Source organism: Spinacia oleracea, chromosome 1 (genome assembly GCF_020520425.1).
Source record: "Spinacia oleracea cultivar Varoflay chromosome 1, BTI_SOV_V1, whole genome shotgun sequence".
NCBI lineage: Eukaryota > Viridiplantae > Streptophyta > Magnoliopsida > Caryophyllales > Amaranthaceae > Spinacia > Spinacia oleracea.
The window spans coordinates 108,943,721-108,960,152 of record NC_079487.1 but is presented as its reverse complement, the minus strand read 5'-3'; the positions used below and the strand labels follow the sequence as shown (position 1 = coordinate 108,960,152).

Below are 16,432 nucleotides of genomic sequence, written 5' to 3'. Positions count from 1 at the left end.
TAAGAGTATTGACAACAGCAAAAGCACTGTCACATTGACATTAGACACCACTGCTTATGATACAAATCACATTCACATTAGTCAAATGTCCAATAATGAGAGGCAAAACCCATCCCAGTAAAACAAGGATAAACCCTCTTCTTTTTAGACTAAAATACAATCACAAACACCAGATCTGTAGATCAATAATTTCTCCAACATGAAACATACATAGTCAATGCTTAAAAAGTCACTGAAGATCATTTGTACATCACGGCAGCACTCTTATCTAAATGGAACAAATCAAAAGTTGAGAGCCATTTAAGAAATCACTCATGTAAGATCATCATCATCGTTATCTTGGGCCTTCAGTTTTTCCTTCACTCTTAGAAGTAGAGTTGTCTTCCACGCGTCCTATGCATCAAACAAAATACAGAAACAGAAAAAATCACAACAATGCACATGGTAAAAAGAGTTCCAAATACATTTCCAGAAAACAAACCCACCACTGTAAGATCAAACTCAAGACGAGCACATACGAGAAATGACTATATACTGGCATGAGACTCGAGTGCCTTATCCAGCAACTATTTAAACTCGGAGGTTTTAAGATGCAAAAGGGGAGAGCAAAAATGTCCCAAGAAAAAATTAGGGGAAGCACCAATGAGAAACTTTAGGTAACCCTATACAGTAGTAGTATGCATGGATTGTCCCAAAACTGCTACATACGGTTTTTAAGCTATAAACTAATTAATCTAATAAGCAGGAATTTCAATATCCTGCCAATTGCAGCAGTTCATCCTTTAATAACTTGCAATTTTCTTTTGTTCTAAGCATTAAACACACAATAAACTTGTTCAAATACTTTTGACTCTTCAAGCATAAAGGTTTTTGTAACCAATTTTACTGCTCTTATTTACATTTTAACCTGGATGTATGTGAATTATGTTTAGGATGACAATGGAAATATGTAATTGAACATTTTAAATTTCAGGAAGAGGCCCATGCATATGCTCATTCGAAGGAACATTAAATGAAGGCTTCTTATTTCAGAGAAATGATACCAGTGGGGTCATGCTATCAAACTCTTTCACAACATCCGTAAATTTTCCAACATCTTGGTCGTCAATTGAAGAAGCCAAATCCTGCAACCACAAAACAACATAGAAATCTCTATTGGAGTAACAAGCATAGCTAACAATGTAATCCAGTCGAACCTTAGATAATTGTCACGTTATCCTAAAGATTCACTGGCCATGTATTTTAAGAAAATAACACAACTTCACAAAATAAGACCCTTCATAACAGCTGTGGGATGCCCACTCTCCCCAGTTCTCAACTTTAGTAAGATATTCATGGAAATAAACCATTTCTATTTTGACAACTTTACAGGGACGTCCAAAATAGTGTAAATAACGAATCTGACAATCATTTCCAGCTGGAAGGAGTAAAAAGAACTTCAAATTGCAAAAGAATCTAAAAGATACTTACTGATTAATTAATTCACTACCAATAGAGGACGCTAAGAAGATATGGAATGAGAAACTAGAGGAGAAGTAGCCGTTTGTTTCAGCAGATTAGTAGTTTATTGCAATCTTTTCAAGTTTAGCCATGCAAGGACAAAAGGTCCACCCATGTCCATTATTAGAAGTTTATAACTCAAGCAAATAAGCAATGGTGTTACACTACGTTGCCCACTTCTCTTACCCAATCCTTCCTCTCAAATGCAACCATTCTAATTCTAAATACATTCACATGGATCAATATGCCAACAAATAATACAAACAGAAAACATAAAACAACACGAGCACAGAAAGTTGGAGATATACCGAAAGCATTTTGTATTCACGTGTTCCCGCAAAAGTAGGATCCAGATCCTGATGGTTCAAGAACAATAATATGAGAATTCCATATGTCAATGCAAAACTTCACAGTTTCTACAATTAAGTTGAAAAGAAACCTGATATTTTTCCAATGCATTGGTTATGGAAACGACGTCTCCCTTACAGAGATGGCAAAGCCCGGCATTGAGAAGGTGACCTTTGACTCCATATTTCAGCAACGAATTATTCAGAGATTGTCGTGCTATATCTTCATAAATCTCAATTGCCTTTGGGTACCTGAATGAAATACGCACTTTATAATTACACTATAAATTCACTTCATCAATACAGTAACTGATCCCTTTTTAGCATGCACACTAAAGGCAAAGCAGCAGTACATGATATGAGGAAAGGTACTCCTAAAATCCATCTTCCAGACTTAACAAAGGTGCGCAGAGATGCTTCAGGTAGGAATAGGGTGGACAACTCAAAAATGGCATATCAAATCATGTCAATACTCCACATTAATCATCGTCTAACCAACTGAGTTTAAATGCCCTGCAGTTTTAAGTACCAAAGTCCAAATTGCCAGTAATTTGTGATTAAGGAGCTTTCCTAACATGAACAATCCACATGCAGAGCACTCTATTTGGTGATCCAGGAGAAATCTTGAGGCATAAAAATGGAGAACGAATGGAAGTCAAAAACATTCAAATGTGTGTCTTTTGAGATTGCCGACAAAGGCTTCCAAGGTACTTTTTATTTTTGGCAATTGGAAACAAAGGAAATGAGCGCAACAGATGGATTTATGCAACTTAGAGCGTGAAGAAAACCCAATAAACTACCCATGCCCAACAGAAACTCGCAAAAAAGGAGGTGAAAAGGAAAGTTCTGGAGTATCCATTCAAATGACATTTAAAGAAGCCTAACAACCTGATATTGGCATATTGTGTCACCAATTTACCAAGGAGAACAAAATTAATACTTCCATTACCTCCACCTTCGAAAATGAAACTACAATTCCTGTGCAACCCAAACTCCCTTGGCAGAAGCCATTTTGCATCACAGCTAAGCAGAATATGATTGACAAGTTGCAGCGAGACTAGCTAACAAACAATCTGCCAGGTTAACTGATGAACTACAGTCTCATGGAACATCATTGTCATAAGTAACTTTCTGATCAACTCTCAAGATATAAATTCTTGTACAGAAAAGCACACATAAGTACCCACTGCCCTATATGCCAAGAAGTTCCACAAACAGAACAAATTCAATTATCCAAGTATCCAACAGTTCAATAAATAATCAAATTCTGATCTCCACTGAACTTCTAGGCTCTAGCATAAATATACAGGGTCGAACAAAGAGGGTTGACCAATAACGTTGACACAACTTTCCAGTAAAAGCATAAGTTGTTCCTAGCAATAAACAAATGAATGGATCCACTTTCCTACCACCATGCCAGTCCCACAATTATTGGGAAAAGCATGTAGCATAAATCATACTGAATAGGTAGACCAAGCAGGAATTAACGAGCAGAGCAACACTTAATTGTTCAAAAAGAAGCAAAAATTAGGGTTTACAAATTAGGGTACTGTTAAAATTAGCGCTTCTCCCCTCTCTCCCTCTTTTCTCTCTCTTTTTAGGGTTTACAAAAATTAGGGTTTTCTAGGGCGGAAATAGCCAATTTTCTTCGAAAATTTGGTTATTTCCGCCCCTTCTCTTTCAATTCTGTTGTGTTTTTGCGTTAGATCTCAATAAAACTACATAGTTTCGGTGTAGTAAGTAACCCTATGGTGGGTTTGATTGTTTCAGTGTAGTAAGTACCCCTATGGTGAGTTTGTTTTTAGTTAAGTTTTGTGTGTTTAGTTTAGTCAGGTTGTTTCTTTGGTAAAGATTTATGCGGGATCGAAGAGGATGTCAATCTTTCGACTACAATCAGACGAATCAGACGGAAATCATATTTGTCACGGCTACAACAGATCTATAGACCCCCTCGTCAATGAAGGTTGTAAATCACAGCGATATAAAAGAGGGTATACAGAATGTTTGATATACTACGATCGTAGCTATGGTGAAAGGAAGTTTTTATTTGATTCGATTGTTATGTATTTGTTAGATTGAAATCTTTATGTAGATGTCGTATGACATTTTATCAATGAATTAATTTGTTTATCAAAAAAAAAAAAAAAAAATTGTTCAAAAAGAAAGGATGGAGGGGGGAAAGCATACTGTTCCAACTGTGCAGAATACTGTGCAACTTTCTGCCTGTTCTGGTTTGCAGAGGTTGTCACCTCTTCACTTTTAAAAAGATCTGCAGCTTTCTCATACCAAGCAATAGCCTGCTCCAAATTTTCATCAGTCTCATATATTTCGGCAATTTCCTGTGCAAATGAGATAAATCATGAGGGACAATGAGAAACGAGATTGTCATTATCCCTTTCAAATAAAGGATATAATGAACCCTGTGCAATTTATCACGCATAATGTACATATTCATAAATTACAATCGAAAGAGATTCTAATCATCATCAAAATCGACTTAATTAAAAACAAAGTAAAAAGCTGATAATCTAATAAAGACAATATAGAGATATCAGAAAGAAATTAATGCGTGTATCAACCAAATAGAGATAAAACCAACTTTCAACCATTTAGTTTACCTTACAATATCTAGCACCCATATTAAGTTTTCCCATTTCAAGAAAGCTATTTACAGCCTGCTCCAAACAAGATACCGCCTCTGCAAAGCATAGAGATTTGAAAAGATTAGAACTCGTCCCAACCAAAATGTTGTTACCTAGCTCGACAAGCCTAGATATCATAACTAGTGGGACTGGGATCTTAGTGATAGCCACACGAACATAATTTGCAACATTCCATTAACAAGGGCCATTAGGGAATGCCCTATAATTACAGAATAGTGCAACTCAACTGGATGCATTTTTACATCGGCAAATCAGTCCCATACAATATGAACAAATACTTCTGCCTTTCCTTCCAGACTAATCAATGCAATTTAAATCTCCCAAAGATAAAATACAGTCATTAACCTGTAAAAAAATTTACCATTTTATGGCTACAAGATCAAACCTGGTTGTTACGTGGTGATACATCATTAACAGTTCATGATACAAATGAAACCACACTAAACCATCAATCAAAGTGAAAGATGCACCTACATATTCCAGGGTCTAGGCTTCTTGGGCAAATGTACACGGAGTTGCCAGTTCCAAAGAGGCTATTTCCTAATATCACTAGACTAACTTCCCATTTCTCTCTAAGGAAAAGGTACTTGATGTAGTGAGCCTTGACAAAGCCTGCTTACAAAGAGGAAAAACCTAGTCTAATTCTGTTAAGAACAGGCAGATACCCCTAATTAAGATAGGATATGAGAACAGTTGGCAAGTCTATGGCATTGATTGCAGCATTCCAGAATTCAGTTCCAGTTATTTAATTTTTAGCTGACTGAGAAAATACTTAACTAGTAAACTGTGCAAAAACAAAGAAATTGTCAGGAGATCATAAAGTGAGCAACAACCTATAATGAGTTGACGATACATCTCAAGGCACTTAAATAGAGCGTTCACATGTAAAAAAACAATGGCTAAAACTGATATTTCAGCATTTTAGGTATCTATACCATGGCACTTTAGTGATAATTGTTAAATTTTAGTGAGTTTGTTGAATGTTAATAACGTAGGTGAAAACCTGTAGATAACAGGAAATAAATTAATTATGTCACTAGAGAAATTTGAGCACTGTCACAACAGTGAAGATCAATGCAAATCTCCTAGAATATGAATCAGCGTGTTCATGAAGCAATCACAATTAACATGTACTGTTCCATACTTCCATAAATCATTCAATTCATATTACCCTTGGATGAGGTCTTCTTATAGGCATGACCTGCCTCAGCATATGCATTGGCAGCTTCATGTTTACTATCCACCTGCATGCATGAACTAAAACCATTACAACGAGCGCAAAATACCAGTTGGCCAACTAAACTTCAATTTAAAATCTAGTCTTATGAAAACAATATTCACCTTCAAATAACAGTTTGCCAACTTAAGATATGCGGCACCGGCCTGATCCCCTGAAATTCACCAATAATACATTAATTAGCATGCTATAAAAAAAACAACTCATCTTTCCTACTTCAGACTATGTAAACTGTTACTTAACCAATTACACATACGATCAGAAACAACTATATTGCATGCTGGTATAAGTTGCAGGCTTGCAGCCATACGTTGTATTTCTAGCAATGTTTTAAAGATCCACTTACAATCAACGACATCGAAAAGTGTTTACCATTACTCAATTGAAAGCCTATGGATCCTAATCACACGATCAGATCTATTAAATACGAATAACAAAAACAACAATTCAATCCAAACAAATAAATGCGGATATTGACATGATTTACATAACGATGATCAAATGTCTATAAACAAAAATCAATAAAAACAATCAACAATTTCAACCAATGCTGATACTAAAAACGACACCAATTACAATAACCAATCACACACAAAAAAAAAAGCATGATTCAACACACTCCGTAACCATAAACCCTAATTATCCGACAATCGGCAAAAACAGATCAATAAGCAATAAACTGATGATCGATCGGTCAATCAACAACAAGAAATTACCAACATAATTGAAATAATTGATTAATCGGTAAGTAAATGGAAGAAATAATACAGGATTTGGCAAGTTTGTAAAAATTGGCAGCCTTTTCGAACAATTCAGCAGCATCTTCGTGTTTGTTGTTAAATCCAAAACTCCAACCAGTGAGTTTTTTCTCGGCCTTCTTCTCGAATTCCTCTCCTTGCGCTAAGTAATTGCTCATTGTTGTCTTCTCTGCAAAAAAAAATTCTCTCTCCTAATTTTGTTTTCTCTCTTCGGTGGGCGCTTTTTCCAAGGTGTTTGTTGGGGCAGCGCGTGAGATGAGTATATGCGATGGGAGTCTAGAAGTGTTGAACACTTGAAATTAGGACGGATGAAATTTTGAGTAGATGTGCGCAAATTTGATGGTGCAGGCGTGTGCACCGTGCTCTAGGTGCACCTGAAACAAAACGACATAAAAAACACATAAAACGCGCGTGTTTCATTAAATCCTGGGAACAAAAGAACATTTTCCTAGAACAAAAGAACAATACCCTAGAACAAAAGAACATTAAAGGCTCTGTTCTTTTCAGCTCTGTTTTTCGCGATTTTTATTCGATTTGTTTTCTTCTTGCGATATATATTTTTCTAGATTTTAGGTTTTGAACTCAAATTGTGAAGAGGAGAGAGAAAGTATGAACTAGGTTTTCTAAAATAGTTCTTAGAGAGAGAAAGTAGTGAAAATTCCCAAAAATTCGTTGATTTTTCTGCTTCAACATCAAATTAAATCGATTCTTCTTCTTCAAATCTGAATTCTGCAGCTGATAATCAGATTTTGGAAGGTAATTTTTCAATTTTGAAAAAATAAATTCTAGGTTTTGAAGATTTTGATTTTGTAATAATCGTGTGTTTGATGATTTTGTTTTTGTAATAATCGAGTTTTGGTGGTTTTGATGATTTTAATGAATCAAATTATGTAACAACACGTTGATTTCATTGAAATCGCTGATTTTGAAGATTTGGATTATGTAATTACGATTTTTTTTCCAGAAAAGAACAGTTTTACGTAATAAAGAACATATGCTCGTATTAAAAGAACAGTTTCTTTATGCTCGTATTAAAAGAACAGTTTCATTATAGTAGAAAAATAGACCATTTTCGTTTCATAATTTGTTCTTTCATTCTATTGTGTTCTTCTTTTTTTATTATTTTCAATTTCATTTGTGTTTCATAACTTGTTCTTTTTATTTTATTGTGTTATTTTTCTTCTTACTTTTTATTTATCCTTTGTTCTTTTGGTTGCGTTCTTTTTCTTGGTTTTATACATGTTAACCTATTATTTTTTCAGATATTATGAATAATGTGCTTGATAATTCATAATAGAATGATGAAAATGATGTTTCCGAATCATATATTATTGTTGAACAAGGTACTTGACTTGTTCTTTTAGTCTCTCTATTTGTTCTTTTAGTCTTTTCATTTGTTCTTTTTATAATATTCTGTTAAAAGAACAAAATAAAAACACGTGCATAGTTCTCATTATGCACTCTTTAAGAATTTTTTCTTTCTCCTTCTCTGTTATTCTTTGATTCTACTTCCTATTTTTTCATTTTCTATTTTTCAGCAACTATATATATAATAATTGTACTTATGGATCATAACCATTAGTCATTTTATAAATACATTTTAGAGACCGAAAGAGGAGAGGATTTATATTCTCTCAACATAAGAGAGATTTTTTGAGAGAGAAAGAATGAGATGGTGAGTGAAAGAGTAAAAAATATATTTTCTCCTTATCCTCTCTCTAAAATTCCTTCTGAATGTTTCTCCTTTGTTGAAAAATGAGTGAATTAAGAAAAACATTAGTTCAATTTGGCTAGTTTTCAAAGCAAGGGAATATCTGGAGAGCGTGATATTTTTCGAGGATTGAGAACAGTTTTTTAAGATTTATTAAAAGATATTGCTGCTCCTGATAAATGTTGATCAAGTGTTTAAGGTACGTTTCCTTGTTCTTTCTCTAATGTTCTTTTCAAATTGTAATGTTCTTTTCACAACTTTACTTTTATTGTGGCATCAACATAGTTTGTTCTTTTAAATCAAAATAGTTTGTTCTTTTATATCAACGTACATATATTGTTAAAAAAAGAACATATAATGGTTTGAAAAGAACACATAACACTTAAAAAAGAACATAGTCTGATTCGTGGTAAAAGAACAAAAATACTTTTTTTTAAAATATAGATTTAGTTTTAAGTGCATCAAAAAATCGTCGTTTCGTCTTTTTTTAATTAGAACATAAAATCGTTTGAATAGAACAAATAACACTTAATAAAAGAACATAGATCTGATGCGTTGGATAAGAACAAAAATACATTTAAATATAGATCTCGTTTTAAGTGCATCAAAATTTCGTCGTTTTTGTCTTTTTAATTAGAACACTAAGTGGTTTGGTTTGAAAAGAACAAATACAACTAATAAAAGAACATAGATTTGTTGTTCTTTTCGTCCCTTTCATTCTGTTCTTTTGTTTGATAAGGAAAAAGAAAATGTTGTTCTTTTTCATGTGTTTTGTTCTCTTGTTCTTTTTTTTGTTGTCTTTTTCTTAAATTTTTTTGAGTTTTTGTTATTTTATTTTTCTTTTGATTTTGTTCTTTGTGTTTTCTAAGAAAGTTGTTGTTCTTTTTTTAATTATTTTGTGTTCTTTTTAACTTTTTAACTTTTTTTACTGTTTTTTAATTTTTTATAATATTATCGATAATATTTTTTTTTCTATTGCATTTTTCACATGATGTTCTTTTTGTAAAATAGTTGTTCTTTTTATAGTGTATCAGAAGAGAGAATATGTTATTTTCAATTTTGTACATTTTCTTTAGTTTTTTAACATTAGTGTTCTTTTCAGCTTTTGGTTAATGTTCTTTTCGTTTACTCTATTGTGTTCTTTCTGTTTAGTTTCTTATGTTCTTTTTGTATTTTTTTATTTTTTGCGTTTTGGTGCAGGTGCACGTAGATCTACGTGCAGGCCCCTGCACCATCCGCGCGTTGGTAGATGTGGAGGAAAAAGAATGAAGGCCTAAACTCCTAAAGTTATGGCACTATTTTAAAAAATATGGACGTTAGATTTTCTTAATCAACAAGAGCTGAATGGTCAAATGATGTAGCATTATGATGATGTGTTAGAATTGCTTTTTTTTTGTTAAGGAAAATTCCCCTTTAGTACATCTGTACGTTTTGCCAGCGACGCACTCAATATAAATTGGCTTGTCAATAATATATTTATAATATTATTACGATTAACTTTTTCATTAGATGGTTTAATTGCGGTTAACCATTGCTTAAAAACAAATAGAAAAAAAAAAAAAAAACAAGAAAAAAACATAACACTTTGATTTGAATGAAGAATCCTAAAAACACCTTCCACCTCTTTTCTTCCTTTGTCATCTAAAAACCTAAACAAAACTATACACAGTTTTACAGCACCAGTAGCCACATCGCATCTAGAACATCATCAGTTGGGTCCAAAAGGGGAAGGCACAACAAGATATTCACAACAAGTGAACTCTCAAATTAGTACTCAACCGACACAATTTCAACCACAAATCAAATTTTATGGTTAATTGAGACAAAAAAAATTAAAGGCATAATACTCATTTTTGCTGGATTTTTTGGTGAATGTTGTCAAGTAGTCCTAAACAGCTTGGTTGCTTCCCTCACAGTTGGATATATGTGCTTACATCTTCGGCTACATCCTTGAATGTTGTTGCCTTCTGTTTTTAACATTTTATGTTGAATGTAGTTCCCTTTTAATATATCTAGTATCTCATGTGTGTACTATGTTATTCCTTCTCCGAATTTCCAATGAGAAACGATATTTTACTTGTGAGTTGATTGGTAGTGGACGAAATAGCCACAACTGAGGGGGGATGATGTACTCGGTTAAGAATTTGTTGAAGTTTGTGGTATTATACTATGATACTACTATGTGTACTAACATAGAAAATGTGAGATTTATTTGTTTTTTAAAAAAAAATTAACCCAGTTAACCATTGTTAAATATTTAATGGAATAAGTCATGATAATAAGGAAGTCAATACCTTAAGTGTACCATTGGCAATATAATTGAAAATAAGTGTATCATTGGCAGAAGCCAATAGTACAAGTGTATTAATGGGAATTTCCCTTTTTTTAAAAGGAAAATTGAATTTTGTTTTATTTTTTCTCACGGGATGTAAATCAGGATATGTGAATTTAAAAACACCGGCAAATGAAATTATGTAGCTCAGGAGTAACTGGGCCTTGGGGTCTAGGATTTCGAGATCTTAAAATGTCCAATGCTGCAATTCTGAGAAAGCAGATGTGGCGTTTGATTTCTTCATAGGACAGGCTGGTGGAGCAGGTCTAACAAGCTCATTATTACCCTTAACGAGTTGGCAACTGGCAACGGGTTAAGGTGTGGAGGGATAGATGGATTCTAGGCACTCAATCTCGGTCCATTATTTCTCCAAGAGGGGATGCGAACCCGTAATTGTTGGTTAGTGATTTAATTGATGTTAATATTCTTGTTGGAATGTTAATTTAATTACTCGCTACTTCTGTGCTATGAGAGAAAAAGAGTCTTGAGTATACCTCTTAACTCTCGTTTCCCAACTGGTATTGTATATTGGGACTTACAGAAGAATGAGGTTTATTCTGTTCGATCTGCATATAGGGCTATTCTTGATGATGATGAGAGTTGGGTGGGGCTAACTCATTCAGGGTGCAGGCGGATTGTGGAATAAAATTTGAAATGCAGTCAGGATCCCTAGAGTTAAGCTCTTCTCTTGGAGAGCTTGCTTGGGAGTTATTCCAGCAAGGGTGGGTTTAAATCGAATGATGGAGAATATAGGGGGGTCCATATTCAAGGGACAAAAGTAGTATGTAATATGTACTACTCCATCTGCTCCTAAATGTTCTTCATGTTTTCATAAATAGCGTTCATATTTGATCTTCATGTTTCTATTTGTGGACATAACTTTTTACCATAAATTTCCCCACCATCCCTTATTTAATTTATTCATATTTCCCCATTCACCCACCCAACCCCAATTTTATGATTTTTTTTATTACTTTAATAAAAATATCTTCTCTCTCTTTCATTTCTTTATTACTTTCCTTCATTTCTTTATTACTTTCTCCTACACCCAATCATTACTCTTACACCCAATCATTACAAGATTTCACTTTCTTAATTTCCACACCAAACCCCAAATAGGAACAACTTAATGGTGTGTTTGGATATGGGTATTTCATTTCAAATGATGGATTTGATCCAATTCACTTGTTTGGGAAAACATGGAATTTGAAATTGGATTTGGCCCAAATCCAAACTGTTGTGGGATCTTTTACGGTGCTGACGTGGCACGCGTTCCTCGGAGGTATCAAGTATGACCTGACACGAACTTCTGGCAACCTGCAAAACAAGAATATTCCCGTAGGAATATTCCCTCCGATGCTTAAGTAAGTATAAGCTAGAGAGATAAGTAATTTGTAGAGAGAAGGCAGAGCGAAGATAGTTCTCGGTTGGTGGGAATGAATTGATTGCCTTTACCTTGGGATCTGAGCTATTTATAGTGCTAGGGTTTCTTGGGAACTGTTCCCTCAACCCTAGCTGTGGGGTGTGTGCCCCTTGGGGATTTAGGACACGTGTCTTTTGGCCCACAATGATGAGCCTTTTACAAACTGGACCTGTCTTCTCAGAGAGGATGGGCTTTCCAAAATGGGGTTGTGCTCTTATTTCGTTTAGGTACCAGGTTTGGGCCTTCTTCCTAGGCTTGGGCCCAGCTGGCCGGTATTGGTCATTGTAGCCTCTTTGGGCCTTGTGGTGGAGATATTCAAGCCCACATCATTTGGCCCTCATGAGGAGTGAAAACAGACGTTAGTTTTCACTGCTCTTGGAGTGTTCAATGGGATGACGACGCGTGGCAGGGTTAATCATTTCTTACCCTTCTATAAATAAGTGGCCATTTCGAGTGACTTTCCCCCTCATTTCTAGCGATTACTTGAGAGCTATAAGAGGAGGCGATTTCCGGCGTCTTTACATCCACCGAAGTTCACTGTAGCGCCGCCACAATCTTTGAAGCCTTGTTCTTGCAGTTCTTCATCAAAGTTCTTCACAAACTCTCTTTGATCTATCAGGTAATGCTTTCTTTTGGAAAATTTTGTTTGTTGATTTGGATCCTTCCCACTTCTCTTCTCTTAGCTATGCAAGGGGTACATCAAACTGAGGGCGTCAACTTGCCCCTTTGACGCCTTCTCTTTTCAAGTAATGCCCATGTCTTGAGCCAAGTCTTCAGCCTGTGCAGTATTTAATGGCGCGGATAGAGGACGAAGAGCAATTCGAAGGAGAATCTTCTTCTCCCATAGAGGAGGACGTCCCCGAGTGCACCGATGTCGCGCCGACGAGCACGTCAGGTGGGGAGGAAGGTCACTTTCACCCCAGCGCAATCTTCCCACTTCAGACGTGGTTGAACTTCCTCACCCTCAAGGGGAAGGACTATGGGAGGTCTCTGAATCTATGCTCGGAATATAAGTTTCGTATGCCGGCTGGTATGGACTGCACCAGCTTTGGACTGGTGGAAGGGGAATTCGCCGTTTACGGCTCTTTTCTGAAGCTGGGTATGAGATTCCCCCCTCACCCCTTTGTGGTGGAGTTGCTGGACAACTTCAACATTGGCCTGAACCAAATGTCCCCCAATTATTGGGCGGGTGTGTTCGGCTATATCGCTCGTTGTGAGCTCAAAGGTATTACTCCTTCCTTCCGGCCGTTCCTAAGGATCGCCTCCATGTCCCAAGTTTCAAAAGCCGCCGCGGGTTGGCTAATTCTTACGTACAAGGGAGCTTATCGGACGGTGATGGGGAAGACGTCCAAATGGCATCACTGGAGGAAGAAGTGGGTGGTCATCAAAACCACAAATTTGGAGATGTGCGAGCGGATGAGACGTTGGAACGTCAAGCCCAACTTGGTTGGAAAAGGCAGCTCTTTCCCTCCGGTCTCCGCCATTCTTTGGGAACGGATCTCGTCGTTGTTCAAGGCCAAGCCACTCGTCATTAAGGACAAGACGGCCTACATACCCGAGGGGTGGTTGCCTCATCTGGATCAACTGGGCGATCCCGTTTTCCTCTCGGCTGTGGGCTTGTGTCCGTATTTGCCGAGAGGTAATGTATCTATACTTCCAGTCCTTCACTGTTTCCTCAAAACTATACTAACATCTTTATTTGTTTTTTCAGACGAGGCCATGGATAAGCTGGACGATGCCTCCAAAGGCCAAGTGGATATGTCGTCCTGGCTGGCGAAGGTACTTGACGCCAGCACCTATAAGGCTTGGCAGCGTCAGCAGGCGGCCGAGCAAGCCATCCCAGAGCAAATGGCTCCCCCTCCTGCTGAGGAGAAGGTATTGATCAAACCTTCCTATGTAATTCCCTTTATTGTCTGCAAATTATATGTCCTCATTTCTTCAGAAGACGGCCACGGACGCGGCACCTTCTTCTAAGCGCAGGGCTGGCGGCACAGGGAAACCCGTCTTCAAGTCAACGGCTTCGAAGGCTCCTAAGGTGTTTGCCGTCCCCAAGGCTGCATCCGCTTCTCCTAGATTCCAGAAAGCTGTAGAGACGGCTGATCCTCTTGCGGGGATTCCTGAAGCCGTCCGCCGAAACATTCCTCTGAGGGCGGCGGAAATAGCTAGGAATTTTGGGGGTAAGTTTTACTCCAACATAGTAACCACCTGTCGTTCCTCGTCTAGCAGTTCTATAGTCTCTCCCAGGGATTCTAAGGCCGTTGTTTTTCCCATAGAAATTCCCGACCCTCAGAAAGACATTGATGCTGAATTGGATCAGATCCCTTCTTCAGGCGGGTTCAATTCTCATGACCGCATGAAGATAATGACGTTGATGCGCAATGCCATTCCTCCCAAGTATGCTGAGACTCTCCCCGAGGCGGCCGAGAATATGCTTGCCGCCATGCAGTCCTCGGCACTGGATGTGAGTTTCATTATGCCTTTATTTTTTGTACTTGTTTCTCTTTGTTTTACTCTTGCTGTTTTTGTGCAGATTTTCATTCTGCTGGACTCGCTGAAAATTTGGCGCACTACTTTGGTGCATGAAGAGGCTCGACATCGTCTTCTGGCCAGTCAGTGTGGCGATCAGCATTTTGCTGAGCTGGAGAAACTTCGCTTTGACAGGCGGGAGCAGATTGACGCTGTGACCACCGCCCTGGCCTCCCAAAATGCTGAGAACGCGGCTCGTCTCCTGCAAATTGATCAGAACTTTTCTGAAATGGAGGACCTTTCTAAGAAAATCAAAGAGAAAGAAGCTGAGTTTTCTCGTCTTGAGACTCAGTTTAAGGAGTTGGAGGTTCAGCTGGAGGCGGCTCGCAAGGAGGTTGCTTCGTCAAAGAGTGTTCTCGACCAGTCGGCCTTGCTAGGTGAGAAATCAACCCGAAGGGGTATGGAGCTTTCATGGAATGCCGAATTTGCGAGTGAACGTCCCTTCAGCTGGTTCGAGAAGTTCCTCACCTATCAGATTGAGGTGGAGAAGGCTCAAAAGGAAGGACGCACTCCTCCTGAGTTTGTTCCCAGCGAGGATGAGGAATGAGAGCTCCTAAGCGTCTTGTATTTATTTTGAACACGTTTTCATGACGCCTTGCTTAGTGGCATTGTGCATAATTTTTGTAATTATGACTAACTTTTTGGAATGACATGGCGTCTTTTGAACGTCCTATTGCTTTTTAGCTTTTGTCATTTTTTTGTGATTGATTCTATGATTATGTCTGACGCCTTCGACTTGAGACGTCAGATGCCTGCCCTGGTCTTTTTGCCGAGGTCTTTAGCTACTTTATATAGCTATGTTTAAAAATGTGTAACCCCTGTGTTCTAGGTGATCAGCCTAGTGAGGGTGCTAATCTGGGCCACTTCTTAGGCCTTTAAACGACTAGTCTCTATTTCTAGGGAGAACGTTAGTTTGCATTACTCTGAGGAATTTAATAACATATTAGCCATAAAGATTTCCCAGCAAGGCCGGCTTGCAGGGAATTTTTCATTTAATGTTTAAAACATGTTACATGGTGCGTCTAGGTTCTAGACGTCTTTACAAAACATATAATCAAGATAAGTGTCAATCTAGAAAAAGTACTTCTTGAGGTTATCCGCATTCCATGTACGCAAGATCGGACGTCCCTGCATGTCCTGGATCCGGTATGTTCCATCTCGAACCTCCTTGTAAATCTCATATGGACCTTCCCAAGTAGGGGTGAGTTTCCCTTGTTCATTGGCGCGTCCGACGTCTTCCATTTTCCTAAGCACAAAATCTCCGACTTTTAGTATTCTTCTAGAAACCCTTTTGTTGTACTCCCTCGTCATTCGGAGTTTGTATAGCCGTTGTCGTAGAGCCGCGTTCCCTCTGGTTTCTGGTAAGAAATCCAAGGCCGCCTTCATCATTTCCTAATTGGCATCTTCATTAAACAACATGACGCGCAGGGTTGGTTCATACATTTCAATGGGTAGGACGGCTTCAGCCCCATAAGCTAACAAGAATGGTGTTTCTCCTGTGGAATTTTTTTCCGTGGTCCGTATAGACCATAAAACATTGGGTAACTCGTCGGCCCATAAGCCCTTTGCCTCATCAAGCTTCTTCTTCATCCCTTCAGAGATGATTTTGTTGAATGCTTCTACTTGTCCGTTAGCTTGGGGGCGTTCTACTGATGCAAAACATGCTGTGATACCATGGTCAACCAACCAATCTTCCAATTTGGGCGTCTTGAATTGTGGCCCATCGTCGAAGACAATAGACTGAGGCACGCCAAATCTTGTGATTATGTTTTTCCAGATGAATGCTATCACATCTTGTGCCTTAGTGTTCTTTAAAGCTTCAGCTTCTACCCATTTAGTGAAGTAGTCGACGGCAACTATTACATAACGCAATCCTCCTGGTGCCGTCGTATAGGGGCCTAATAAGTCCATCCCCCATTTGGCGAATGGTATAGG

At 37.7% G+C, this 16,432-nt stretch overlaps 1 protein-coding gene across 1 annotated transcript; it reads right to left on the bottom strand.

The window, feature by feature from the left end:
• Positions 1–54: 54 nt before the first annotated feature.
• Positions 55–6,832, bottom strand: LOC110795165 (alpha-soluble NSF attachment protein 2). The gene is made up of 9 exons (XM_022000149.2): positions 6,516–6,832; positions 5,852–5,901; positions 5,682–5,754; positions 4,466–4,545; positions 4,035–4,186; positions 1,940–2,099; positions 1,809–1,856; positions 1,044–1,124; positions 55–393 (listed from the first exon to the last, which is right to left on the bottom strand). The coding sequence occupies exons 1-9, from the start codon at positions 6,661–6,663 to the stop codon at positions 313–315; spliced, it is 873 nt and encodes a 290-aa protein (XP_021855841.1). The 5' UTR covers positions 6,664–6,832; the 3' UTR covers positions 55–312.
• Positions 6,833–16,432: the final 9,600 nt, after the last annotated feature.

Bases quoted from the DNA above. Each gene is read 5' to 3' on its own strand.
- LOC110795165 (XM_022000149.2), bottom strand. From the start codon at position 6,663: ATGAGCAATTACTTAGCGCAAGGAGAGGAATTCGAGAAGAAGGCCGAG. The intron at 2,100-4,034 runs GTATGCTTTCCC...TATTTCATTCAG, and splicing joins TATTCTGCACAGTTGGAACA to GTACCCAAAGGCAATTGAGA. The intron at 394-1,043 runs GTATCATTTCTC...TTTGATGCATAG, and splicing joins TTGATAGCATGACCCCACTG to GACGCGTGGAAGACAACTCT.